At 43.3% G+C, this 27,253-nt stretch overlaps 1 protein-coding gene across 1 annotated transcript in view; it reads left to right on the top strand.

Annotated features, from left to right (window-relative positions):
- Positions 1-26,946, top strand: part of CMYA5 (cardiomyopathy associated 5) — a 49,154-nt gene extending 22,208 nt beyond the window's left edge. The window contains exons 4-13 of the mRNA XM_063319702.1: positions 352-585; positions 2,356-2,378; positions 4,310-4,431; positions 8,794-8,943; positions 10,364-10,510; positions 13,961-14,105; positions 22,198-22,331; positions 23,110-23,209; positions 25,188-25,364; positions 26,322-26,946. Coding sequence (XP_063175772.1) covers positions 352-585; positions 2,356-2,378; positions 4,310-4,431; positions 8,794-8,943; positions 10,364-10,510; positions 13,961-14,105; positions 22,198-22,331; positions 23,110-23,209; positions 25,188-25,364; positions 26,322-26,574 — 1,485 coding nt within the window. The 3' untranslated portion in view covers positions 26,575-26,946. The remainder of the gene's footprint in view (positions 1-351; positions 586-2,355; positions 2,379-4,309; positions 4,432-8,793; positions 8,944-10,363; positions 10,511-13,960; positions 14,106-22,197; positions 22,332-23,109; positions 23,210-25,187; positions 25,365-26,321) is intronic.
- The last annotated feature ends 307 nt before the right edge of the window (positions 26,947-27,253 follow it).

The following is a 27,253-nucleotide window of genomic DNA, read 5'->3' on the forward strand; positions in this document are numbered from 1 at the left end:
TAATGCCCAAGTTCTTAAGCCTTGAGGACTGTATTAATTTCAGTTGAAAGTATTGATTTTTAGCTATTTTGAGTCAGACTTCCTGTCTCAATGCTTAAATATAGAAGTTTAATTTTAAAAAGTAACAGTAAAAAAAAAATATTAAAAAATCTGCCATTGTTTTTACTGTCTTTCTCTAGCATTATTTCTCCCTGATGAGCTTGCTTATAGAAATAAAGTTCTCTTATTCTCAGGATGCCAGAAGGAATCTGGTGGATGGCTCATGTATGGGTAATTCGAGAGTTTCTGTGTATTCATTAAATGTTGTAATTTCATTCTGCAGATCAATTTACATCTGTTTTTACTTTGCAGGAAAACTGTAAGAAAAATGCAGACTTACTGGAAAAGCAAAATGAAGAGATGCTTAAGAAAATGGTAGCACAATATGATGAGAAGTCAGAGAACTTTGAGGAAGTGAAGAAGATGAAAATGGAGTACCTGTATGAGCAGATGGTTAACTTCCAGCAAACTGTTGATTCAGCAAAGGAAACTTTGGAGGCAACAGTAAAAGAAACAGAAGAACTCGATGGATTTGTTTTCCTAAATGTGAGTAAAAATGGCTTTCATACTATAGCTTTTATGATCCTAGTTAGGAAAGCACTTATACAGTATCTAGGCCGAGAATTTTACCTTAATTTTTTATCCAAGTTATTTACCTTAATATTTTTTTCAGATAGCTAAATCCTGCAAGTTCAGCTGTTCCACTCTGAAACTGCTAGATCATTTGCTTTTGTCATGTGAATGCTCAGAGAGAATTGCAAAGACGATTCATAGGATGAAAACATGCCTTGTGCTATTAAAATGGTTCCATTTTGTTTCGTGAAGAGAAGGCTAAAGGACACTTTGATAATTTATCTAGAATTAATTATTCACTGGGGAGTAAGAAGTGATACTATAAAAGGTACTTTACTGTATGAAAAATAAAGGTGAAACGAGAGCGTAATTGAAAATTATCTAAACTGGAAGACGAGTTGTTGAGTTGTGGGGATTTTGTTGACGTTTTGTTTGTTGGTTTTTTTTTTAAATGAGCAGACACAGACAGTAGTTATGCACTATAAGTACTGAGGCTGTGGTAAATGTTTACTGCTGAAAAGCAGTGAGTGGCTGTGTGGTGTTTAATTGCTGGCTGGGGTTAAACCATGGCAATGAGATAGGCTTAGGAATGTGCATGTGACATACGTGTCTGTAATGGTCCTTTCTGGATGTAAAAAACTTCCCCTGTGAATCTGCTTGACTTGAGTTACCTAGTTTATGCAGTTGTCAGTCATAAGGTGGTGAAAGAGGGTCTTGCAGGTTAATCATTAACTGCCTGGGTCCTCCAAGATTGTTCTTGTGCTGCAAGACTTGTCCGTAAGTGATCTGCAACACTTCCTCCTTTATAGAAGTGTATCAGCCGTCTTGAAGGGGACTGGATTTCTGAGACAATAATCTTGTACCGTTACGGAATTAGCAAGTAGTCTGGAAGTAGCAGAGAAACCATCCTGGGATGCAAGAAAGGAAAAGTTGAAATTACTGTCTAAAGACTGATCATTCATGCAAAATAAAACAAATACAAAACCCCTGGCCCATGCTCCAGCAGCTATGGAAATGGTGGAGCAGTGTTTGGCTTTCTCCCCTGCTCCAAGCTATGCAATGTCCTAGTATCCTGTAACCAACTGAATGCCATGGGAGACTGGCTATTTTGGGATGGATGAGAAATATACCTTATTTTCCTGGACTTTGTGAGGTGCTGGATGAGTACTTTGGCAAAAAGATAACTTTGTAATCAGAAATTCTTTTGTGGGGTGGGAAAATTGTTTGATTCCCTGCCCCGTTCTGTTTGTGATAAAGGACAGGAACTTTTCCATCCAAGAGTCAGGAGACGTTAGCTGAAGATTCATGGACCATGGGAGAAACTCTCACTCCATGAGTACAAATCTCACACAGGTTCTAGTAACCAGAAGTTGTGAAGGAGATTTCAGCCAGAATTTGGATTTAAGTGTTCTTATAGTGCAAGTGATTTCTTTCTGTAAAAAACTTGGTTTACGAAAATATTTGACTGTGCTCTGATCTTTAAACCTGGATATTGAATACTGACCCCTGAGGAGTTTAAAACCAGATTTAGACTTAAATAACCTGCGGAGCCAGAGCTTTGAAGTGGAATATTCTTAAGGAACGAAATTCTCTGCTAGTGTGAATGAGCAGCATCACAGACAACATCAAGTCAAGCTGTGTGTGTTTTATGTCTGTGGAGACTGGCAAGGCTGTTAGATGAGTGGCTCTTCAACATTTTCAGGGTTTTGAAAACTTAACGCATTTCTTTTTTTCCTCCTTTAGTCATCTAAAGAATTGAATAAAAGGTATATGAAGTATGGCTTAAGTGCACCGTAGTGAGTACTAGGCCTAGCATGCAAAATGCAGGCTTTGAAAATGCACTGCTAATATTCATAGCTACTTTTATAAACCTTGCAAATAATGAAATTAAGAGAAGAGGTTTTATACTTGTAGCTGTAACTGATTGGTTTTGAAGTGTTTTGCACTTGCTGTCTAATATATCAGTTAAACAACTAACATTTTAAAATGTCAGCTCAATTTTGAATGTCTACACAGACGCTTTTAAACAGATGTTCCTTGTAGTTATTATTATACAAACTTACACTAAAAAAACCATTTTGACCATGCTTCCATCTCTTAGACATCACGGGAATGGTCTTTTTTCACTAGTCTGGTTCTGCATTACCTGGCCTCTGAAAGGTTGTAATGGAAAGTGTCACTCACATGGCTGGGATTGTTGGGCTATATTTCTAAACACAATTCCAGAAAAAAAAAATGCAATTAAGTAGTTTTCAAAAGTTTACCAGGAGACTATGGGCTGATGTTTTCCCATACCTCTTCATCGGCACCGCCTGATTCAGGATTTGTCAGGGGGCTGTTGCTTCATCACAGCTGCATCCTGGCCCACCTCTGCATACCGGTAAATACATGGAATCCCAAAGAGTTCTCTGCTGTGTGTGATCTCCTCGAGGGAGTCATTTTAGTGAGACCCATCCCTTATGAGAGAAGCGTGCAATTATAAGCCCATACTCCCCTGATACAGTTTCCAAGGCGGGCTACAAATACTAAGACAGGCTGGCTGCAGGCTTCTCCTGTGCAAGCCCCCAAACCTGCTTTGCCCACACCACCACCCCTGACTTTGTCCAAAGGGCCTGGGCGTTGTGTGGTGCATATCAGAGATACCCCGGTCAGTGCTGCCTCTGCCATCAAAGCAACAGGCGTGCCCACGTGGACTGGGGTATAACAGTGACACCAGGGTTCCAGTTCGCCGTCCAACTACAATCCCAGGAAGGTGGTCTGAAAAGAATGTGCCCAACACCCCTCTTGATTCCCATTAATCTGCAGAATTAGGACTATACATTTGGACTCCCCTGTTCTAAGTCAAAATGTGACAGTCTGGCCACATATCTGCATGTAGTTTATTGCGTAAGAATAGAGCAGGTATAATGTGATGAAGTGATTTTCCAAGCCTTTCTGTATACTTGGTCTTTATTTGTTAACTTACACACTAAACTTAAAGTTTATTCTATTGTGTGCATGGGTTTTGTTATTACTTTGATAATACCTGACTTGCTAAAAAAGTTCAGAACAAGTCTGTATAACAATGCATGTTTTTCTAAAGAAAGTCTATTTTATATTTGTTGTGCTTTGTTAAGATTAAGCATAATTAACTACTGTGGTGACTGAAAAAAAGAAAGGGAGAAAGGTAAAATTTAGTTGCCTTGAAAAAAAAATCTTTAATTTCCTTGAAGCTGCTTGTGCCTCAGAATTAAAAATATGTTGGGTTTTTTCCTGTGATGAACTCAGCAAACATGGACTAATTAAGTGGAATCCATCTTCCTTCTTTTTATTTTTTCCTTGCCACAAGCAGCTGCTTTACATTATGTCTCTGGAGTCAGCTGCTGTACTTTAGCTCTAAGGTTTGCAACCTTTAAAGGCTCTGCCTTAGTAAGTCTGAACCCCTGTGCTCTTGGGAGTCTTGCTGTGAACTTCAAATCCTCACGTTCTCTGGGTCGAGTGCATACATACCAGGTACTCCCTCTCTGCACTCCTGATCTGACATCACAGTATGCTCTAACTGTTCAAAACCAGCAAAACAGCTTCTCCTTGCATGCTGGCCTCAAGTTCATGGGAAGTATTTAGAGAAGTGTACATTGCATGGTCTTTTCTTCTGGCCTTTGGAAGCTATGTGACGCCACAAGGGATTTTTTACAGCTATGTTTTTTCTTCCAAATAGGTTACTTTCTGCAATGGATACTACTCTCTCTTTAGAAAAGGTGCCCAGTGCTTTTTCACTGTTTGAGCACTATGCGGACAGTCCAGGACAAAGCAACCAGCACTCTTTAAAACAAGTGGCTGGTAAGCATCTCTAAGTATTGTCTTTACGAAAGCTAACATTTTGGCAATGCTTTGGAAATTTTATGGTGCTAAAAACAGAATCTATTTGAGAAGTATAAATTTGCAAACCATGTAATTAGCAGAGTTGAATGTAAAATGAAGTCTAATTGTGCACAAGTGTTTATAGTAGGACACTAAGATGAGCAACAGAGGGAAAAGTGCTAAAGTGGGGGATTCTTGCGTCACTTTAGATATCTGTACCTCAGACTAGGAGAAGGTCTCTATCTGTAAATCTCCCAGGGATAAAGAAATTGCTGTTCCCCTGCAGGCAGGGACAGAAGAGGCAGTCAAAGGGTCTCCTGAGCTCTTTGCCTCCAAGGGGGGGCAGCCCCAGCATCGCTGGTGTGGGGAGGAGAGCAGGGGACTGGCTGACCACTGAAGTCCCTGGGTTTGTGCCAAGTGAACGGAGGTACCTGAAACTCCCATGGGACATGAAGGGAAAGTGGTTAACTGTGACTGGAAACAGCCTCTGCTTCAGAGGGCAGCAGTGAAAGTTGTCCATGATAAAAACATTTATTCACCTCTATCTGATATTTTGTATTCTGTAAATAGCCTGCTTGTGTGGACTTTCTGCTCTGCCTGTACATGTACCTGTAGAAATTATCTGGACAGCTGTCAGCAAAGAGTTGGCCACCACCGATTTTTGACTTCATTTTCATCATAATGAGGTCTCGCTCCAGTGCTTCTTTCTCATGAGAAGGTTTGTTTTGGGAGCTTGCACCTCGCTGTCATGCTCTGTGACCTCCCATTCACCGTACATGCACCCCCACCGTCCTAGTCACCCTGGCTTTTCAAGGGATGCCTCTTTCTCCCGTGTTTGATCCCTGAGCACTGGAACTAGAGCATCGATTTCCCTAAGGTGCTTTGTTTCCTGGCTGGGTTTTCAGGTGCCGAACAGGGCATTCGACCTAGAGGAACTGGATATCTCTGAGACCTTACCTTACTTGTCAGATTTGTATGAATTTGCCTGTGCCATTCTAAGCTTCTCAGGTGAGGTTGGACAGGCACTTGTGCAGGCAGTGTTATCTTCTTTAGGAAGTCAGATAAAAAGATCTTTTTTGTAACCTGCTCTCAGCCAGACTTAGTGGTGCAAATGTGCTATGTGTCTTGGTTTAGTTCCTAAACTCCCTCTTGCAGTCCCATGGGTACAGCCATTCTTTCTTCCTGGACTGCCACCTACTGTTGAGGTCATCCAGGAGAACAGAACCTTCTTTTGCCGTGCTGTAATTCCTTTTCCCACAAGTCACTCCAATATGTTTTTCCTCAAACTACTGAGATCCACTTTTCAGTTTGATTTGCATTACCTACTGCGTTTGCTGCACAGCAAATGGCTCCAGACCAGTATGTTTTGATAAGCTGGAAATGAATGACTGTCCACTAGAAAGTGACCTTCAAAGCTCCTCATCCTTTATACTTTCTTCTCTTTCTAAAATACACAGTTTTCATTCTTCACTTCCACTACCAAGTATTTCAATTGCTATTGTGATTTTTACTTTGGTGAGCAGTAGACAAAATATATTATTATTTTTTCAAGATTACACCCTTCCTGAAGGAAAGTAGAGGTAAATTCCTACATGAAATTTTATTTGGAATTGAATGCCTTGAATACGTCATTTGTCACATAGCAGAGGCAAATGTCAGATACTCTCCGAATTCTTTCTGACTGAAGCCATTTGATGAAATAAATGTGAATTTGCCATGTTTCTCCAATCCACATATTTTTCCTTCAGAAAGTATAGTCTTCTACTGAACAATTTCATAGAACTTTATTTTCACCACTTCCTAAACATCCTTCCTTCAAAACACCCTTCATTTCCAAATTTTCCATATCCAATAATGAAAAGTCCTTTCCATCAAATTCTTCGTCTTTCACATAAGTCACCCCATTAACAAATGCATAAGCATCAAACAGCCTTGCAGCATACTATTGAGCATACTGTAACCCAGGCTGTGGCACAAGAACAGTGGGTAAAATTAAAAACTATAAAAAATTTTATTTCCAACGGCTGCTGTGAGTCTTGCCCTTTTATACCAGAAGGCAAGGACCTTTGCTGATTATAACAATCTTCCATTAAAGTCACAGAGGAATGTGACTGCTCTCCTTCTTCAAGTCCACAAAACCAAGGAAATGTTATTTCTCATTACATTGGAAAGGGGCAAATACTCATAAAATATTTGGCTGTGGAGATTAGGTAGCATGAAAGAAAAGCTTCCTTACGCCACAGAACTTCAATGAAAACTGAACTGACGAGAAAATGTCACACTTTTCTGTTGAAAAATATGATTTAGTCAAACTTGTGGTACAAATATCTCTTTTTGTTGACTAAAATCCATTTAAAAAGGGACCGACACTTTGATAACACATGAATGTTCTGTTTCTGAAGAGTTGAGTTCAACTTCTTGCTTTGAAATTACTTCCTTTCCGAAGTTAGTTTCATATTATGCAACAGGAAATTAGAAATCAAATGTTTCTCAATGTTAACAAACTGAATTTTGATCTATAACTTTTTTTCAGAAGTTTCATTCATTAATCTCACTTCTGTTCAGATTTGGCATAATAATAAATCTTGCAGTTGTGGGGTTTCTGCGATCATAAATAGAGGTTTCTAGGCAACTTTACAGGAAAAAACCTTTCTTTCCCCGCTGGGTCCACTGAAAGGAAGTCTTTTCCTAAAGGTGATCAATTTTTAAATTGACCAACTCTAGATGCAGTCAAAAGACAAAATGTGGATTGTTTTAGTGATGAGAAGGATAATTTTTTTTTTCAATGGGAAACAGATGTAATCCTACTGTACTGGTAGCTCTCTGTATAAATCATAAGGAAACAGCCAGCATCTGCATTTGCCTTTTTCATGCCACAGGGGATCATCATCATTTCTGTGAAGATAACTGAAAAAAGGCAAAAGCTTTCTGCTGAGATTCTAAGAGAATTCATGCAATATGTAAATTTACTGGGTGAAGAAAAAGAGCCATGTATTTTCATTCCCTGCAATCACTTTGACAATGAACATCTTTTGGGGCTTTTTTGCTTCTTTCTTTTCCCTCCCTCTCTTTTAAGCCATAATCGTAGAGGGGAACAATATCTCATCACAGATGGATCTGTGCCAATCATGAGACAAAGTTTATATGAAATTTGGGGAACCTTGGAGGTCTTTGAAAGCACTCTTTGTGAAAGATAATCCTGGTTGTTCCATGAGGTTCAGGTGCTTCAGCAGAGCTTGGGTTAGCCTGCACACCAAGGATCCTCTGTCCACTGGGTCTGTAGGGAAAATGACCATGCCAGGCAGGAGCACCTGGTAGTGCACTTGCAGTAGGAGTCCACCCCTGGGCAGGGGTGAAGCCAAGGCTGCAGGGACCCCCCTGCTCCCCAGGATGTTAGTGCAGGAGCTCTGAGCCTTCTTTACCTAAAGCACATCCCTGCTGCTGTCAGACCCAGTGGATTTGACACACAGCATGAATCCCTTCTTGGTATGGCAGGTCCTTTCCCCTGTCCACCTTTCTGGGATCAGCTACATACATCTGTCTCTGGAGGAAACTTTCTTCTTCTGCAAGCTCCCTTTCCCCATCAGTGAGCTATCCCATGCTGTTTGCTGTGAAGAAGTGCTTTCAGTCTCCGCGTTTATGACCATCCACTTCATAGCATGTCCTCTCGTGGCTGTGCTGCAAGGCAAGGTCAGGTAATGGAGAAGGCAGTCACCCAAAGGAACATGTTAAGCTCCAGGGTCTTTTGGCCATTCTGAGGAGGTGGACTGGAGTTATGAGGAGTCTCTTGGGGTTTCATCAGGACATGTGCATCAAAGTGGAGAGGAGAGCTGGAGAGCTCTCCCTGTGACTAAAGGGAGCAGGTTTCCTGAGGAAAGGAGAGGGATGGCTGGAGTTGTGTGGCAGCTCTGTCTGTCCAGGATTGCCACAGCCCTGGGAGCCTCCCTGCCAGAGGTCGGAAACAAGCAGCCACACCATGACTTGTCTGCCTGATGGTCCTGCCCCATAGGGAAGGAACCCAAGAACTGGGCAGGGTGCGGGCAAACACTTTGCACTGGGTTCAGGTGGTCCCAGTACTAGAACTGGATCTCATTTTGTCCAGACCATGAGGGAAATGGACAGATTACAATGCCAAGCAATTAACTTTTCAGTTCCTAATTTAGGAGGACCTGTTGCTCTAAAACTGCACCAGTATTATCCATATTTCATGTACTTGCTGTACTGGTTCTGTGGAAATAAGCAACCTTAGTGAAAATAAGCAACCAGGTTGCCTCATAAACATGTAGGTAATTTGGCTGAAAGTAGAGAAATGTGAATAACAACAGGAGACTTTCCTCTCAGTCCCGCAGACACCGACTGTCGTACCTCAGGAACCAAATTCGGCCACCAGCACCTCCATTGCTGTTTACTGGACTGTGAATGATGGGGATGCCATCGACTGCTTCCAGGTCTACTGTATGGAGGAGCCTCAAGCCAGCAAAGATGCAGGGGGTGCGTAAGGTCTTGCCTTCATGATGGCAGGTCTCCTTTCTGCTCTGTTCTGGGGTCAGCAGAGGGGAGGCCAAACTGCAGGGGAGGGCCCAGGATGTAGAAAGAAGAGGAGCTGTGAAGACATCACGTGTAGGACTGAGGACCAGTAACAGCGGAGGAGAGCGTGAGGTAGATGCCATTCCTTCTCCTCCCCTTTTGTCATCTAAAATGAAAGATAAATATAATGGTCTGTAAAGTGCAGGGCAGTTGTTTGCAGAGAAGCAGCAACATCCCTGTTGAGGTGCTCTTTTATGAAGTAGGCAGACTTTCAGAGAGAGAGTGTCCATGCTGCTCTGTGGGTACTCATGGTGACTGCAGATAGAGTTCCCAAAGGGCCGGGCTTCATTAGGGTTTTAGGTCCTTCAAGTGCTTTGGAAATGTGTCCTAATAAAAACAAAAAATAACAGGAAAAAATAATCAGTATTTCCACATGTGGACAAAGACTTTTTGCAAAATTACATTAAAATACTTCAAATGTTAATATGAAATTGAGAAAAGAGGATTGAAATGCTCATTCATTAAAAATCTCTGACTGACCATAAAGTCACTTTAAGCAACTGGGCTCTGCATGTATGCATGAAAGGAGGCTGTAGAGAGGTGGGCGTTGGCCTCTTCTCCCAAGTGAATAATGACAGGAGCAGAGGAAATGGTCTGAAGTTGCGGCAGGGGAGATTTAGATTAGATATTAGGAAGAATTACTTTACTGAAAGAGTGGTCAGGCACTGGAACAGCCTGCCCAGGGAGGTGGTTGAGTCACTGCCCCTAGAGGTATTTAAGAAATGTCTAGACTTGGCACTTCAGGGCATGCTCTAGTGGCAGAGACTGTAGGTTGGTTGTTTGTGGGGGTTTTTTTGGTTTTTTTTTTTTTGGGTGTGTGTATGGTTGGACTCAATGATCTCAAAGGTCCTTTCCAACCATGAAGATTCTATGATTCTGTGTTTGTATGTGGTGGGTGTGTATATGTCTGTGCATGCTAAAGGATGATAAGGGGGTTTTATAACAGCTAATTATATATATTATAACAGCTTTATAGCTCACGGCTATAAAGTCCATTATGAGAAATTGTTATCTTACAGAGCAGTGAAAAGAGAGTTGACAACTGCTAATTGTACATCTCAAACATGCAGCCTAGTCCTGTGTAGGACTGAGGGCCATAATCTCCCCTTGCCATCAATCGGGTTTGAGCGCCATCAACTCAAGGGCACATCAGAAAATTTCTATCAAAACTGAGTCAGAGTGAAATATGGAGATCTTGGTTAGTAACGCTTTCTGGATTTTTTTAATTGAGTGGTTTCTACATGTTAGTCAAGAGGTGCAATTATAGAACCGACCAGTGCAACATGTGAGTGTGACATCCCGTGCATGTGTGTGTTCCTCCTAGCTTTGGTGGAAGAGTACAGAGTGACGGTGAAGGAGAGCCACTGCATTTTGGAGGACCTGGAGCCAGATCGCTGCTACAGTGTGTGGGTCATGGCTGTGAACGGCACAGGCTGCAGCTTACCCAGTGAAAAAGCCATTTTTAAAACGGGTATGTATGTATTTTGGCATTTAATTATTATTTTGTCATTTTCTTATTATAAGCTTCAAATCCTTAGACCAATTCTAGTCCATGGTGTTACTGAAACAGAAGAAACTGCTTCGTTTAGCCCATCTGGCAGATAGGAGGCAACTCGCGGTTGTTTCCCTTTTGCTGAGAGATAACAGCGTAATTGCTCCTGGGAGGAAACTTGAAGGCATTTGGATTTGAAGATGTTTCCAGGCCTCGTGACTGGGGCATTGGGGGAGCACATGATGAATTTCTCTTCTGTGTGCGCTGTGATGCTCCAGGGCAGCTCTGGGAAAGCCACACGGCTGCTCCCTGCTGCTGCTGCTTCTCCTGTGGAAAATGAGGTGACGGCTGTGTTTTTTGCCTCTCTGTCGTCCTCCCAAATACATCTACATTGCGTCGATTTAAATAATTAACTTTTCAGGGGAAGGCCTGCTTTACTGCGGTTACATGCTGTGTCTAGCTCAGTGGGACACAAATCTCAGGTGTGGCTGAGAGGCTCTGCTGCTGTTTAAGTGCTATAAATTAAGATGAGTAATTAGATGAGTATTGTTTATGAGCTTCATTTGATGGATTAGTTTTTCTGAGTTTTAATTTCTTTAGTAATTTGTATTGACAAAACGAATGCTTCTTGAATTATGAGCAAGGTGAAGCATCTTGTGTCTGAGGCCCTCTTGCCAGACAATTTTTTTAGTGCTACAGGATAAAATCGTTATGTTCTTGCAGTCACAAAATACAGACAAGGGTATTTAACAATTTTGTGATGAAATAAGTCTTTACAACACTGAGTGTATTGTTGAAATCACTTGGCAGCAACTGCAGCTTCAAGTCTTTTTCTTAATCCACTAGACTTCACATTTGTTGAAAATTCTCCTTGATATTCAATTTGCTATTAATAACTTTAGCAAAATTATTTTCCAGAGAATTCAATGTAGAAATTCAAATTTTATCGCTTCAACAATTTAATTGTGAGCACGGTGCAGAATTCTGCAAAACAGTCAAAAAATAATGAGTTATTACTAGCTAATAAATCATAATTTAAAAAGGGGTTCTCATCTCTCTGAAGCTGTTATTTTTAAGAACTGTCTTTGCCTTTTGGCATTAGGCTCACCATTCTTTTTCCCCAAACTGAAGCCTTCTGAAGAAGTTAATTTCCTCGAGTCTTTGATGCCTTCCTTTGGCCTGTTTCTTTAAGAAAACAAACTAGATCAAATAAAGGCTCATTAAACACCTTCCCTCAGCTGAGGTGAACTCCCGGTGGGGTGCACTGAGCCCAGATGGACTTGTGGGGACAGTGCTGAGCACTGACTGATGCAAAACCAGTGCATCCTCTTAACATCAGAGGCAGAACGATGAGCACCAGTAATGGAAACCAGTTCTTCAGTGTGACCCCAGCTACTTTTATATAAAGCTGGAATACTTTGGTTCTTCAAGTAGCCCAATGGACCCAGGAGCAAAAATTTAGAGAGTTTATTTTTAGTCATTCAGATTAAAAGTTGGCACATACAAGAAAATAATTTGCTAGTATATGCAGTTACGGGAACAAACACGTTAATGGTGGATCAAAGTTGTGCCTCTCCGGGTGCTGGGAGCCCCGACGTTTCCCTGTTAGGAGTGCGCCCATGGAGGTGGCAGCGGGTCTGGGGAGTTGTGTGTGCTGCTGCTGCAGCATCCCCCCAGTACCTCCCATCTCCTGCTCCTCCACTTCCCGAACTCACAGCCTGTCCTCTCCTCCCCTGGGGAACATGCTGTTTCCAAGCAGTATTTTCTGTGAGGGAATGATGCTGAAGGCAGCAAGTATCCCTCTACCCGCCTCCTCCTCCCTGTCTGTCTGAAACTGATCAAACAGTTTCAACTGATGAAGGCTCTTTGCAACCCTAAAGACATAGGAGTGAATGCATTATCTTCTGTTGTTCAAAACCTATGTGATTCTCAACCTGTATCCGAGGAACAGAGTAAGAACTTAACCTTTTTGGCTGTTTGCCTCTTCTAATATCACTTATATGAGTGCTGGAATATTACCTGGAAATCAGATATATATTCTACCTGCAGTTAGTTCGTTAAAAAAATCTCAGAAGCACAGTAACAACTTTTTCTGGTATGCTGACCCTATCTACTCTTGAGACAGATAATTTCAGATAAAGAAAAAAATGCCTGATGTCGTGTGACATATCATTTGCACATACGTAAACATGGGTATGTGTGTCAGTTGCTGAATGCAGGTACTAGGGGATTTAGCTATTAATTTTTCATTCTTTAGAAGCAGATGCATTTAAAAACAGACAATAATCAAATATGTCAGAAGAGAATTAAGAGATTATTGCTAAGGGAGCTACACAGATGTATTACCAGATGACAGTCTATCCCACAGATTCTTTCTTCTGCTGAATACCTAGATTAGCTGTTTCTGCAGTAAAATATCAAGTACATCTTAACCTGAACTGCTAACGTCCTGATTTTCACTAAACCAGGAAATCAATAATACTTTGAGGTGTCTTTCTTTCCTTTTCTACTAATAAAAAATTAATTTTCTTACAAAACAGAATGCATCTGCAATGCTAGTTGCAGTTCTATAAGATTATCTTGTCATAAAATTATCTAATTTCTGCTTTTGTTTTAGGCCTCCTATTTGGGACACAATGTCTTTAAAAACAAAATAGTTTTCCAGGACCTTTTTTTTAATTACTAACCTTTCTTTTAAGGATTAGTATTAAGACCATGTCTATGAGTTTCAACAACAGGTTGTAAGGTTTGTTTATGTTACTATTCCCTGGAAAGGGAAAGAGCAAGTGAATACTACTAATCCATTTTCAGCCTGTGATGTTGGATGTGCAGTTTCACACAATAGCTTTTGATTACTTGCATTCAGTGCTCTATATTACATTCAGTTTTCTGTCTTGCAGTTGGGCCTGTAGTTCTTAAACTGAGGCTCTAGAAAAGAGAAATTACGGGACTAAATGTTAGCGTTGCAAAAATAAACAGGACATAATTAAACAGAAAGTCAGCATCTCCCCATCAATTCTGCAGCAGCACATTTGTTTCTGATGCAGTTCATGCAGGGATGCTGAGGACAGGATTGAGGTGATGCAGGGAGGGCTGTAGGCAGTACTGCCTTGGTGCTCTGCTCCTTGAAGTCTGGCAGAAATGAGGAAAATGTGGTAAAGGAAAGGCACAAAAATCTACACAGATATTTTATGAATGTGCAGAAATGTACAAACATTCACAGTGAGTTTCCCAGCGTGTTTCCCCCCACCCAATGTACAAGCAAACAAACAAGCAAAACAAAAACAAGCAAAAAGTCATTGCTGGATGGGCAACACTGACTATCCTATGGGGTCTGAGGGAGGTGATTCTTCCTTTCTGTCGTGAGCATCCCCCGCCAGCTGCTGGCGCCCTCCTTGAGGTACAACTAATGTGTCCTTGTGTCCCCAGCGCCCGCTGTCCCCACCATCAAGGCTGAGGACTGCATGGTGTGTTGGGACACGGCCACCATCCGCTGGCGCGCCGGCTCGGTGTCGGCTGAGTCCTTCACCCTGGAGTACTGCCGACAGCACTCGCCAGAAGGAGAGGGTCTCAGGTCAGTGCTGCGGTCGCGAGCGCCACTCAGTCGGATTAGGCAGCCACTAATGAGTGTCCCGCAGACTGTGTGTCGTTATGCAAGAGATTATTCAGCCTTCAACCACACAAGGAAGAAATCAGCTTCTGCCTGCTGAGGAATTTACAGGACAGGCACTAATCTATGAGATTAGGCTGACACACAAAAATACTTCCTTTTTGTTCTGCTTAACTGGGCAATCCCTTTCATTTGGGGCCAAAACCCTGGAGACGTTGTGCTGTCTGCAATCAACCAGAAGTCGCAGGGGTGTGCTGGCTGGGGAAGCAGTCGCTGCCCCGCAGCTGCCATGGCCCCAGGCAGGGCACGGGAGGGCAGCTGAGCTCCACAGCAGGGAGTAGGATGGAACTGCCCGGCACAGATTGCTCTCTGCTTTGTGGTGAAGAAGATAGGAGCCATCTCGGGGCATAGGGAGGGTGATACAAGGGTCCCGGTAATGTTGTTGACCCATCTGTCTCTGTGTGTGGGCAGAGCCCTCCCAAAGCACATCTGAGCCCAGCGCTGCCCGGCTCTGCAGGCATGCCACAGGGTTCAGAGAGCAACTCAAAGAGCAGCTTTGACACTGGGGATGGGGTCTGCTTGTGCCAGACCCTCTCTGGTTTCACCTACACTAAGTCTGTGCTGCACAGAGGAAAAAGGAGGGAGCGGCGTAGGCACCACTGAGCCGTGAAACTGTGCACTGTGTTGAAATGCAGAGAAAATGATGTGGTGCTCTGTATGTCCTTGGGGCTTGGGGTTTTTTGTTTGTTTGTTTTTTTAAAAACAATGACAATGTTCCAGCAAAATACAGTTGCAGAGGTCTGAGAAGCTTTGGGAGGTGGGGGGGTGACTTACCATATGGAACCTTGTGGAAGAGCCTCAGCCCGGCTGAATTTGTCTGTGTTCACCTCCCGGGCAGCCTTATCAGGGTCTTCACCTGGGGGCTAGCTCACATGGACTTCATGGAGATGCGACAGAGAGGGAACAGCTCCACCCCTTGCAGTCAGAATTCGTTAAGTGGACTAAGGGTTTCACAGTTTTCCTAGTAAACCAGTACGACAGTGAAATTGTGCATGCCTTGCTCCTTACAAAAGTAGGCTAAAAATTGAAATAAAAACCTTCTGCGGGGTTGGGAGACCTTTTTTTCCATGCGGTACCAGTGGGCTGTGTTAATGTAATCAAGAAGAGGTCTTGTCCAGCTCCCCTATGTCTCAGAGGACAGCCATGACCTGTTCTGTTTCATACATATTTCACGAGGCCATCAGGCCCCTGTCAACCTGCCAAAGTCACTGTTGGTCAGGGATAATGTAGCTGCTCCCAAAACCTGTGCTGTGTGTTTACCCTAGAGTTTCTTTGCTGTTAACTGGAATTGCCTCTTTTTATCAAAACTGAACCAGAAACTGTGCTGTTTTCTGCAATCTGTGAGTGAGGTGTCGATAACAACAAGCAGTTTGCTTGTGTGGTGATAACTGTGGCAAAAAGCTGCCAGAACTGACCCATTCCCTTTCTCAAGTGAGCTTGTGCAAAATCTAACATGTTTATAATTATACTGAGTCACATCTGACTTTTTGACTTTCCTGTGGGAAGAAGCTGGCCTTTTACTGTGACAAGTGTGAAAAATTCCCACAGGACAAAATCATGAACTTTCTCAGAATTGCTGCAGTTTAAATTTCTGTATTTGTAGAAGGGCTCTGACCTCTTTTTACAGTGTCAAAGACCATATTTTAACACTTATTTTCCCTCAAAGCAATGCCCCTCTTTCCTTTTCCAAAAACAGCCCCTCAGATTAACCTCAACAGCTTCTATAATGGCACATGATGTTTTGGTGATGGAGGTTTTTTTTTAAGATTTCTATTTAATTTTTTGCATCAAACCAAGGAAAAAAGAGCCCACTGGTATGTGGAACATACTGCCTGTATTGCTCCTATCCAAGGGCCCCAAGGTGCTAGTTAGGACTAGAAATCAATTCCTTATGTAGCTGACATAGTGAGAAGCTGCCTTCTGGAAGTACCTTAGGGAGCTTAAAGTTCCTATGTTAGGAACATATGTCAGGTGGAATAAAACTTGTCTGGAGCATTTGGGCCTGGAAATGCTGTATTTTCTTCTGGTTGTTTTCCTTGAAAGCTTGGAGTTTGTCCTTCACAGGTTTCCTGAGCAACACTCGTCCTGGGGACCAGGCAAATGTGGAGCCCTTGGACAGACAGCCTGTGCCTTTCATGCTTGCAGTGTCCCCGTAGTTGAGTGATTGCCCAGACCCTGGCTGGGAGTTCAAACACATTTCTCAGCAACCCTGGAAATTTCATACAACTGCTGCTGAGGGCACAATGGGAAAGCACAGGTGGGAGAAGGATATCCAAAGGAAGTCCTGGAGAAAGCGGTATGGTCCCATCCCACAAGGCTGCTTTTGCACATGTTATTCTGGGAGCTCATCCAAGACAAGGGATACCACCAAGGAAGCAGGCAGGGAGAAATGTCCCCATTTAACAGCCGGAGATGTGTGTGGAGCCCTTGGTCTGGGCTCGACCCTGTAGCCTTCAGCATGTCACAGAATCACAGGATGGCTGAGGTTGGAATGGTCCTCTGGAGGTCATCTGGTCCAACCCCCTGCTCAAGCAGGGCCACCTAGAGCTAGTTGCCCAGGCGGCTTTTGAATGTCTCCAAGGAGATCCTTGGAGCAGTCCTGGATCAGTCCCAGCTCTCCAGGGAGAAAATGTGAAAAATGCCTGGAAATAAATCCTCATTAAAAGTTACCTTCTGAATACCATTAAAAAAAAATCTATATTTTCCCCTTTGGGTTCTCTCTCCTTGCCAGCTTGCCACCTGAGGAACGTAGTTTTGTTTAAAACTGTCTTAAATCTTCTGCAACAATGAGTCCCTAGCCTGATGCTGTGGTTTTAAAGCTCCTTCCTGGGTTGATTCTGTTTCCAGAATCTTTATGAGGCTTTGAAATGTTTCTTTCAGTTTCCAGAGCTCTGCTATTTTCTCACCGTTCAGCCTCTTTGTGTTGAGAAGTCAATGGAGCTGTGGGTGGAAGATGGAAAACTGCAAGAAATGTAGTCCAGGGATTAGGTGTGTGGGCTGTTCAGATGGAAACCATGTATCACATAATGAGAAATCTGTAAGACTCAGGGAGGCAGAAATTAGTACAGTATGCACTGAGTTCATAAGAGTGGAAGTGACTGTCATCCGCTCTGCCCGTGCAAGGCTCTGCTTGCCAGCGCTCTGCTAGTGACCAAAATTTTCCATCTAGCCATAGAGCAGCTCTACTGCTGGAAAAAGGGGAGCAAGCCTCCCTCCTGCTGCATTGCCCATGTGACTGTCCTGCCAGCTCAGGAAACAAGGTGTGGAAAATACGGAATCTTCCTCCCCTCTGCCTGTGCTATGCTTGGCATCTGAGATAGCAATGAGGACCGTTGCAGGTGGTACTTTGGTGATCTAACACCACGACAACCAGAGCTGGGACAGGGGAGAGGAAAGGAAACATGCAGCACAGCTGGCAGCAAACTCAGAGCTATTTGTTCTTTATTTTTAGCTTCAAGAGCTTTTATCCACCCGTGGTACAACCCTTCTGTGTGCTTCCACGCGTATCTTGAGAAGCTTGCATGCATTCAGCGCTAGCTGCACATTGGTGGTACCAGCACAGGTCTGGAGGTGCTGTTTCAGTGGGATCTTGGGGGCGGAGAAGGCAATTACGGCACAGAGGGCGTTCTGAATCACTGCTAGGCATATCATTTGCTGGGTTCATGCCATATTAAAAATTATCCTCTAGACTTTTCCTTGAAATAAATGAGGAAGATGATGGGAGAAACATGCATCAAAACACAGCATCAGATTTCCCTAAACCCAGGAAAATCATAGCTTTAACAGACAACTGCCACTATAATATTCATTGGCAATTTTAAGGTGAGGAAACATGTAACTCCTTTCTGTTGTGCTTTGAATATCACATAGATGAAATTTGGAGACTGGCTTTTGAGACTTAAAGATTCCTTTTATAAAAATATTTAACTTCAAATATTTCTTGAATTTTTATGCACTGAATTTGGTATCATGATATCAAGATGTTGTGGGGACAGTGCAAATATGATACCATTTAGGCTAAAGTCTAGGATGCTTTGGTAATAATATTATTACATTTCCAACCATCTATAAAATGGGCAGGTGTATTTAAAGGATAAAATAGCTGACATAAAAAATGTTGTAGGTGGATTTCTCTTTCTTTCATTGCCAAAATTACAGAGTTCAATACTTTAGGTGAGCTTGAGGAAGATCTAGCTGCAATGGGGCTTACAAGAACTTGGAAATGAAACAGGCTTTCCCCCAACACAGTCAGGAGGCGTTTTCCATTCTCTTCTCCTACGCATAACCTGTATGCTGTAAACTAAGCTGTAATGACACCTTCTCTTCATCCTTGCTTTTTTATCACTGATTGCAGGGTCAACCTGAAGCATGACAAACTACACTGGTTGCTGGGGAGCCCTCAGTGTTCACTTTCCCCCTTCACTGTGTCCTCTAAACAGAAAGAGAGGCGATAGCAAGATCTGTTTCTTCCCTGCACGCAGCCTCTTGTGAGCTTGGAGCTGGCTCAGAGTGTGGCAAATGAATTTCCTTCATGTTGGCATATTCTGTTTTATTAGTTGGCAACAGTAGGACTGTTTTTTAAGCCTTAATCTTAGCTGAAATTTATGGGCTCTTATTCTTAGGCAGCTTAAAGCTGGCTAAAATAGATTACCAAGCAGAGAATGCTATTCGAAAATCTGATCGCTGTTTTACTGACCAGATCTGCTCAAAGTCCAGAGTTTTCTGTCTCACTATTGCAATTGAAAAGAGGCATGCTATTGCTTTCAGATTTAAATGTGCAACCAAATTCTGATGTGGAGAATTTCAGGTTTGAAAGAGCCCCAAGTCTGAACTTTGATGGCTGACCCTATTTTGTATTTGACTGGACCCAAACTCTTTTCTGAATACCCAGGCTCGAGGATCCAGATGCCAAAATACGAATATCCCAGGTCTACTTATTACATGAGAATCACAGAATGGTAGAGGTTGGAAGGGACCTTTGGAGATTTTGTCCAACCCCCCCGCCAAAGCAGGGTCACCTAGAGCAGGTTGCACAGGAACGTGTCCAGGCAGGTTTTGAATGTCTCCAGAGATGGAGACTCAACCACCTCAGTGGGCAGCCTGTCCCAGTACTCTGCCACCCTCAAAGTAAAGAAGTCTTTCCTCATGTTGAGATGGAATTTCCTGTGTTCCAGTTTGTGCCTGTTGCCCCTTGTCCTGTTGTTGGGCACCACTGAAAAAAGTCTGGCCCCATCCTCCTGACACCTGACACCCTTTCAGTCTTCTCCAGGCTAAACAGACTCAGGTCTCTCAGCCTTTCCTCCTAAGAGAGGTGCTCCAGTCCTTTGATCTTCTTCGTGGCCCTCCACTGGACTCTTTCCAGTAGTTCCTTGTGTTTCTTGAACTAGAGAGCCCAGAACTGGACTCCAGTACTGCAGAAATGGCCTCACCAAGGCAGAGTAGAGGGGGAGGATAACCTTTTTTAATGCGCCCCAGGATACCATTGGCCTCCTTGGCCACAAGGGCACATTGGTAGCTCACAGAAAATGTACCTGACTACTTGGATTTAGGAACAATTTTGGATTTTATTAACTAGCCATCAGGTAAAAGCATGTACTGGAAAAGAAGATCTTTGGAAGGACGTTAACTTACATGGCATTTTCCAGAAAATAGAAGAAAGACCCATGTAGAGGGCATCACTGTGCTTAAGGCACATTGATCTACATGTTGCCACAAACAGCTTCTGATGAATAGCTTAGCATATCCTCCCTTCATCTCACTTGTAACTGTTGGCCCAAAACTTCTTTCTAGTGGTTTGTGCTGCAGATTCACACCAAAAATGTCAGGATGGTGCTTTCAAGGAACAGATTGGGTGAGACTTGTCTAGGAAGCATGGACAAATTTCTTCAAAGCTTAGGTGCCCACTTCTTTTCCCATGCCCCTGCTTCCATCCTTATTTTCCTTTCTCTCACTTCTTTTATATTTGCCTCCTTGCCCAGTTCCCATCTTGTATTTTTCTCCTGTTCATCTTTCCTTTTTCAAAGGCTCAAATGAGCCTTTTTCCTCTTTCAAGTGTAAAGATCCCAGGTTCTCACCAGGCAGCTCATCAAGTTGCACCTCTTCCCTGAACCTTTCAGTAAGAACAGACCAGCCTGACGAACTCCCAGTGCCTTGCTGAAGTGCTCTCGTGGTTGGGAATTTGGTTAGTCACGAAGGTGAAGCAAACTGTGCAATTGCTACCATGTTTGGGCAAACCGCTTCTGTTTGTTTACTGCAGCAGTCCCAGCATTAAAATGGCTCCAAACTCCCTGAAATTCTTTCAAATAGAAAAAAAAATCACAGGAGCACCCAGTATTTTTTCTCAATGCTTTCGAACACTTTTTCAATGACAGCTGTCAGTACAAAATACCTGTTACAAACTAATAAGGATGATGCACCAGTCTTTCCTCAGGATGCCATTCTCCTAGATGCAGAGCTTTATGTGGTGTTTGCAGGAATTTTGGGCGGGGGGGCTGTGGGATTTTACCTTTATGTGGTAAATGCAGCAGAGGCAGGCATGTGAAAAATCCTTATGGATAAACACGGATTATTCTTCAGATTATACTGCTCTCTGGTGGGACATATGTGGAAAAACAGTCATTACAAATGAATAGCAGTGATCTGATCTGACTGCTGATTTGCCTGCCTTACCTCCTCTGGGGCCACGGTAATTAGTGATGGAAAGGGTAATTTGTTTAATCTAGCTCCCCATAGAGACACTACCTGGCGGAGGGAGACCTTCCTGGGCTCCATTCTCAAACCTGAGGTGGAAGGGAAAGTGCCTTGCACGGTCTCCAAAGGCATGTCTCCTGTTCGTGAATTTGCTGGAGAGCAGAGCAAGAGTCCTGCGTTCAGCCCTTCCTCACACCACCAAGGTTATCGCCTTTTAACGTGGAGGAGAGGGGGGTCATCTTGCAAGACCTGCATTACACTTGAAAATTTAAATACTTACCTTGAAGATTCCTATAAGCATTTCTGGGGGGAAATTATCTAATTTATATAGATAAACAGGCGTACAATGCGGTGGATAAATACTGTCTGGCTTTGCCGTTATCATACGAGGCAAAAATGAAGAAAATCAGGATTCGGTGTATGAGAATTTGTTAAGTCAATCTTTCATACTCCTGACAATACAGAAAATAAAATCGGCATCTTTCTAGCCATCCAAAGTACTTTCACTGGCACTTCAAAGTGCCTGTGAAGCAGATTGAGTGGGTGCTGACTCTCGCTTTCCTGCCGTGTGTCAAGATATCAGCAGTGGAGGATGTGAGGGATGGAGCTTTTGAGGCACCACAAAGGGGAGACTTAGTCAAAGCACTGAGGGCACTGCGCAAAGGCAGTTCCCCTGCTGCTGCCTCTTGCAAAACCAGCCTGTTAGAGTGTACAGCACCGTGAGGGAGACAGAGCCAAGACTTTGTTGAAGAACAATTTGTGAGCGAGGAGTTCATAATAAGAAGTGCACGGTTTCTGTGCGGTCTCAGGTAAGGGTGTCTATTCTTTTGGATCAGTATGAACACAACAAGCACTTTCACTGTCAGGCAGCTGAATTAATTGGAAGGAGTTTTTTTCTTCAGAAGCTTGTTCATTTTGTAATGCAGCCTTTTTACAGGAGGCGGATGAGAATTTGATTCTGTGCTGCGTGCATTTTATGTATGTGATGACTTATGCTGCAAAATGAACACGAAGTGAGCGTTACACCAAATGACTGCTCTGAGTGAGAAGGTGGTACAAGAACAAAGGCTTGAAAGTTTGTCAGACGAAGTAAGGATGTTCCCTCAAGTAAAATGCCAAAGCTCCTACGTAACCCAGTTATTTGTGAAAACAGTGTTTGCCTTTCCCATTTGGAGTTTCTCTATGGTGCCTGTTGTTTCAGTAGTCAACAATACTGTTAGGTGGCTTAACTGTTTGCGTAAATTATTCTTTCCTGGTTTCGATATCTGCATACATTTTCACATATGAAAATCTTCAAAATTTGCAGATCCTTTGCTGGTATAAAGAGACCTGAACTGAAAGTATCCCTGGAGCCCAATGTGAACTATTTCTTCTACTTGAGGGCTGTCAACCCATTTGGGACAAGTGAACAAAGCGAAGCAGCTCTCATCTCAACTAAAGGTAGATCACCATTTTCTGATGTCAAAACAATGGGATGGAGGGGCAAAGCAGACAAAGATGGCATTTTCCTGCAGAAGTCATAACTGAAATTTCCAGTATGGGAGTAAGAAAGTTATTGACATGAAAGGGATTGTATTTAGTGTGCTTAAAATTAGCACAATCAGGAACAACTTCTCTTGAAGTTGGTAGATTTATGTCAACGTAAAACTGTTGTGACATCAGAAGCAAAAACGTTTAATTCTGTCAGAATTATGAAATGATTAAATATTCTTCAGGCACCTCAGTTTGCTTGAGCTTGGCGGAGCATATTCTGAAAAAAGATGTAATGATCTTTAAAAAACCCCGCAATTAAAAACTTATGGACTTTGGGTTTCAGGGATGAGGAAGCATGCAGAGCAGCTTTAAAATGTTGTGGATGATTTAAGCTTTAAGGTTTCCAGACAGTGTTAAATTATGTATGGTTCTTCCAAACCACCCTGAAAATTCAAATTTGCTATTTTGAAAAAGCAATTCATTGAAAATTATTCAACCTTCTTGAATACTGAAGACTTTTTTGTCGCCTGGACACATTTCTGAATAATGAACTGCCATCCCAGTCAGGCATAGCTTGGGAGAGTCCTTGCATTTGCACCCAATATTCTGATGCTTCTATTTGCCAGCAGACTCAACTCTGTCCAGCTAAGATGGCCGTAATTGTTGCTTAATTTTTTATGATTCAGCTCGTGTTAACATTGCCAGCCTTGCAAAACTGGTGTATCTTTGTTTTGAATGGTACCAGGAACTCGATTTCGCCTGCTGAGTGACACAGCGCATCCCACTTTGCAAATCTCCTCCAATGCAACGGTGATCCGCCTTCCTGAGAAAGCCAAATTCACTGGGTGAGTACCAGCATGAAGAGCATGGCCACCCTGCAGGTTCAGGATGGGTTCCTCACTCTATTTTTGCCTATAGGTAGCTTTCACATGGCACTAACCAATTTTGTAGAACAACTGAATCATTTCAGCCATGTAGCCCCTGGACATTGTGTGATTGACCCCTCTTTCAATCACTGCAATATCTCAATAAAGCCAGTAGCAGCATTGATGTAGGTGCTGGGAAGAGTTTGATGTCGCACTGAGGAACCTCCAGAAAGTCAAAGGCAGGGGTATGCACTGGGACTGCTGGCTTTGCCACAGTCCATGGTAACTGCTTAATCCTTCATAGAATCATAGAATCATAGAATTGTTGAGGTTGGAAGGGACCTTTAAGATCATCGAATCCAACCTTTAGCCTACCCTGACAAGAGCCACTTCTAAACCATGTCCCTAAGTGCCCCATCTACCTTTTTTTTAAACACCTCCAGGGATGGTGAATCCACCACCTCCCTGGGCAGCCTATTCCAATGTTTAATAACCCTTTCAGTGAAAAAATGTCTCCTAATATCCAATCTAAACCTCCCCTGACGTAACTTGAACCCGTTTCCCCTCGTCCTATCACTTGTCACCAGGGAGAAGAGGTCAGCCCCCATCTCTCTACAACCTCCTTTCAGGTAGTTGTAGAGGGTGATAAGGTCTCCCCTCAGCCTCCTCTTCTCCAGGCTAAACAACCCCAGCTCCCTCAGTCGTTCTTCGTAAGGTTTGTCCTCCAGACCCCTCACCAGCTTTGTAGCCCTTCTCTGGACACGCTCCAACACCTCAATGTCCCTCTTGTAGCGAGGGGCCCAAAACTGAACGCAGGACTCGAGGTGGGGCCTCACCAGTGCCGAGTACAGGGGGATGATCACTTCCCTAGTCCGGCTCACCACACTATTCCTGATACAGGCTAGGATGCTGTTGGCCTTCTTGGCCACCTGGGCACACTGCTGGCTCATATTCAGCCGGCTGTCAACCAACACTCCCAAGTCCTTTTCTGTCGAGCTGCTTTCAAGCCATTCTGCCCCAATCCTGTAGCGCTGCATGGGGTTGTTGTGACCCAAGTGCAGGACCCGGCACTTGGCCTTGTTGAACCTCATACCATTGGTCTCAGCCCATCGGTCCAGCCTGTCCAGATCCCTCTGCAGAGCCAACCTACCCTCAAGCAGATCAACACGCCCGCCCAGTTTAGTGTCATCTGCGAACCTACTGAGGGTGCATTCGATCCCTTCATCCAGATCAGTCTCAAAGCAACTTGTTGCTGCCCTGAGAAGACCAGATTTGTGGGCTAACTTTGAAAATATTGTGGGTAGAAATAATCCATGCTTTTACTTTGCTCCTCTACCGAGGACATTATTGGTAACATTTTCCAAAGCATCTGTGGCTTTGGAGAACTCAGAAGGGCTCCTGGGATATGTTAGAACAGTTGTACCAGGCTATCTACATCCATTGCAAACATGATTTTTGTTTCGACATACTGATATTAGCCCCATCACAAGCACAGGTCCACTTGTTTAAGTTGTGCCATACTGATATGACTTCTTAAAAGGTAATGAGATATTACTGGTATATGTACCTTTTTTTACTGTTACAGCTGAATACACACAAGATGTTTGCCACTGTGTCTACTTTAAAAAGCCATGTTTCCTAGTTTGAAAAATACTGCTAAATTGCTAAATTTGAGGTCTTTTTTGTCTCCTAAGTCACCTTCCCCACCTTTTCTTAGCTTCATATAATTTTGAGTAAAGCTGCTCTATCAGTCCTCAAGATGAGTCCATCTCAGTGCAAAGATGAAATGACTCTCAGTGACGACATTCAAATCTTCGATAAAACCCTGCAGTTAGAACAACAGAGTGGAATCCATTAGTAATTTTAGATGCAGCTGCATGACATGGTTATAAGAAATATCACAATGTGCTTGGTCTACCACCACACTCACTTTACTGTACACCCCTTCCACAAACAGGATTGCTTCAGTCCTGGGTGAACTGCTGCCTGCTCAGGGACGTCATTACTGGGAAACCGTTGTCTCTGCCTGCAGAAGCTACAGGATTGGGATTTGCTACGAGGCAACACCACGGAGCAGCATCCTGGGGCTGAGTGATACCTCCTGGTGTATGCGGTGCTGTCCTACACAAACCAGGTAAAGCTGAATCAGTCTAGCTGCTTGGGAAGTTACTTGCTCTTCAGGTAAATAAAGCTGGCCAGCTTCAAGAATCAAGACAGCAGAAAGGACCTGGCTGCCTGCTTTCTGTAAATTTGGGTAACAAGAAAAGGACAACTACAAAGGAACTTTAGACTTCCTTTTAATTAAAAGATCTTATAAAGCACCTTAAGAAATAAAATTCATCTCAAACAGACCAATTTACTGCCCTTCACCCAGCCAGTGAATAAAACTTAAAAAACCCTTTTGCCACTGCTTTGTTATTCCAGGCTCATATCCTGAACTGCTTCACAAAATCCCAGCAAGTGTATTTATTTCCATAAATGCAGTCTTTTTAGAATCTACATCCATCTGCAGGAAGCATCAAGCCTCTGTAGCGAATGCCTTCTCCTACCTTGTCCTCCACAGTGACAGGCACCCACCTGCCACTGTGGCAGGACTGCTGGACAATGGGGTTGTCTTCAGCAGCCAGTGCCAGGCCACTTGGAGGTTTGGAAGGCATAAACCCTGTTAGCAGTTTAAAGGTGCTCTTGATCTAAACAAGTGTGCTCTTCCAGCGTGAAATCATACAGATGCATGAATGTAACTACTTAGATGGAACATCTGAGATGCAAAGGGTTTTGCCAAAGCAGAGCTCATGCTCAAATCTCCACAAAGACATGTAATAAGAAAGATATAGATGAATACGATTACAGCAAGACTGCTTTTATCCTGACAGTCCAAAGACACCAAGTGAAAGGGCTCATCAGCATGCCAGGCAGGGCTTTGAAGCGACGCCACATTAGCTTTGCTTAAGCACTGAGCAAAATGCTGTTGCCACGTGATACGCTGCTGTATGCAGCCACCTGGGTTAATCGGGGGGAATTAAGTTGTAGATTGTTTCTGGCAAATTGCCATGAGGAGGCTCACTGTATTCTGGTTTCTGTTTTCCTGTAGCTTTCTTTACAGATTTCTTCACACCGGTGTGGTGAGCGACATCCGTGTGACAGAACACCCGGCCAGGATCGGCATCCTATTGGATTACAGCGGTGGCAGACTGTTGTTCTTCAATGCAGAGAGAGGACTGGTGCTGTTCGCCATCAGGCACAAATTCACTGATGCTGCTCACCCAGCCTTTGCCCTGGAGAAGGCTGGAGCGCTTACCCTGCGCACGGGCATGGAGCTGCCGGAGTTTGCGAAGCACAGCTAATCCCTTGCTTCGCACTCTCAGGAACACTGACAATTAGAGTGTCAGGGGATAGGGAGGGGAAGGGGGATATCACGGAGGGATGTCTAGTCTTCACTGATGAAGACCACGCACAGAGCTCTCCCCGACATCAGTAGTTAGTGCTCAGCCACGTAATCACTCTGAGCCTGGAGAGAAAATCGACGCCTTCAAATAGAGTGTGCACCTAGCGATATACACAGCAGTACTTCTGAGGGGAAAAAAAAGTCTTGTTAGATGTGAATATTAAGAGGGGGGGAAATGTACTTTCCCTGTGAAAATAGTGACAGTGCTAGCTGTCTTTTTAAAGTTGATGATGAGCCTGTGTATAAAATAAATGCATCTCTCACTGCAATACATGAAAGACATCATTTCATCATTTGCCAGGACAGTCGGAGCCCAAATCCAAGATAATATGTTTGAAAAAAGTGCAAACATTTCAACATCTGAACCATTTTGCAGGTTAATATATCTTGTGTTATTGTTTGCCAATGCTTTTCTTCAAATGCACAAGTTAACAAAACTTGGAAACTTAGAAATCTGCACATTTCCAAAATGAGTGAGTCCCAGACTAGTCTTCATATCAGTCACGTAAAGTTTGAGTATGCAATACCTACCTACCCTGCTCGCAGCAGACTAGCAGACAGCTACCTGACCCTGTCAG

The sequence above is a fragment of the Chroicocephalus ridibundus genome, chromosome Z (assembly GCF_963924245.1).
Source record: "Chroicocephalus ridibundus chromosome Z, bChrRid1.1, whole genome shotgun sequence".
Lineage (NCBI taxonomy): Eukaryota > Metazoa > Chordata > Aves > Charadriiformes > Laridae > Chroicocephalus > Chroicocephalus ridibundus.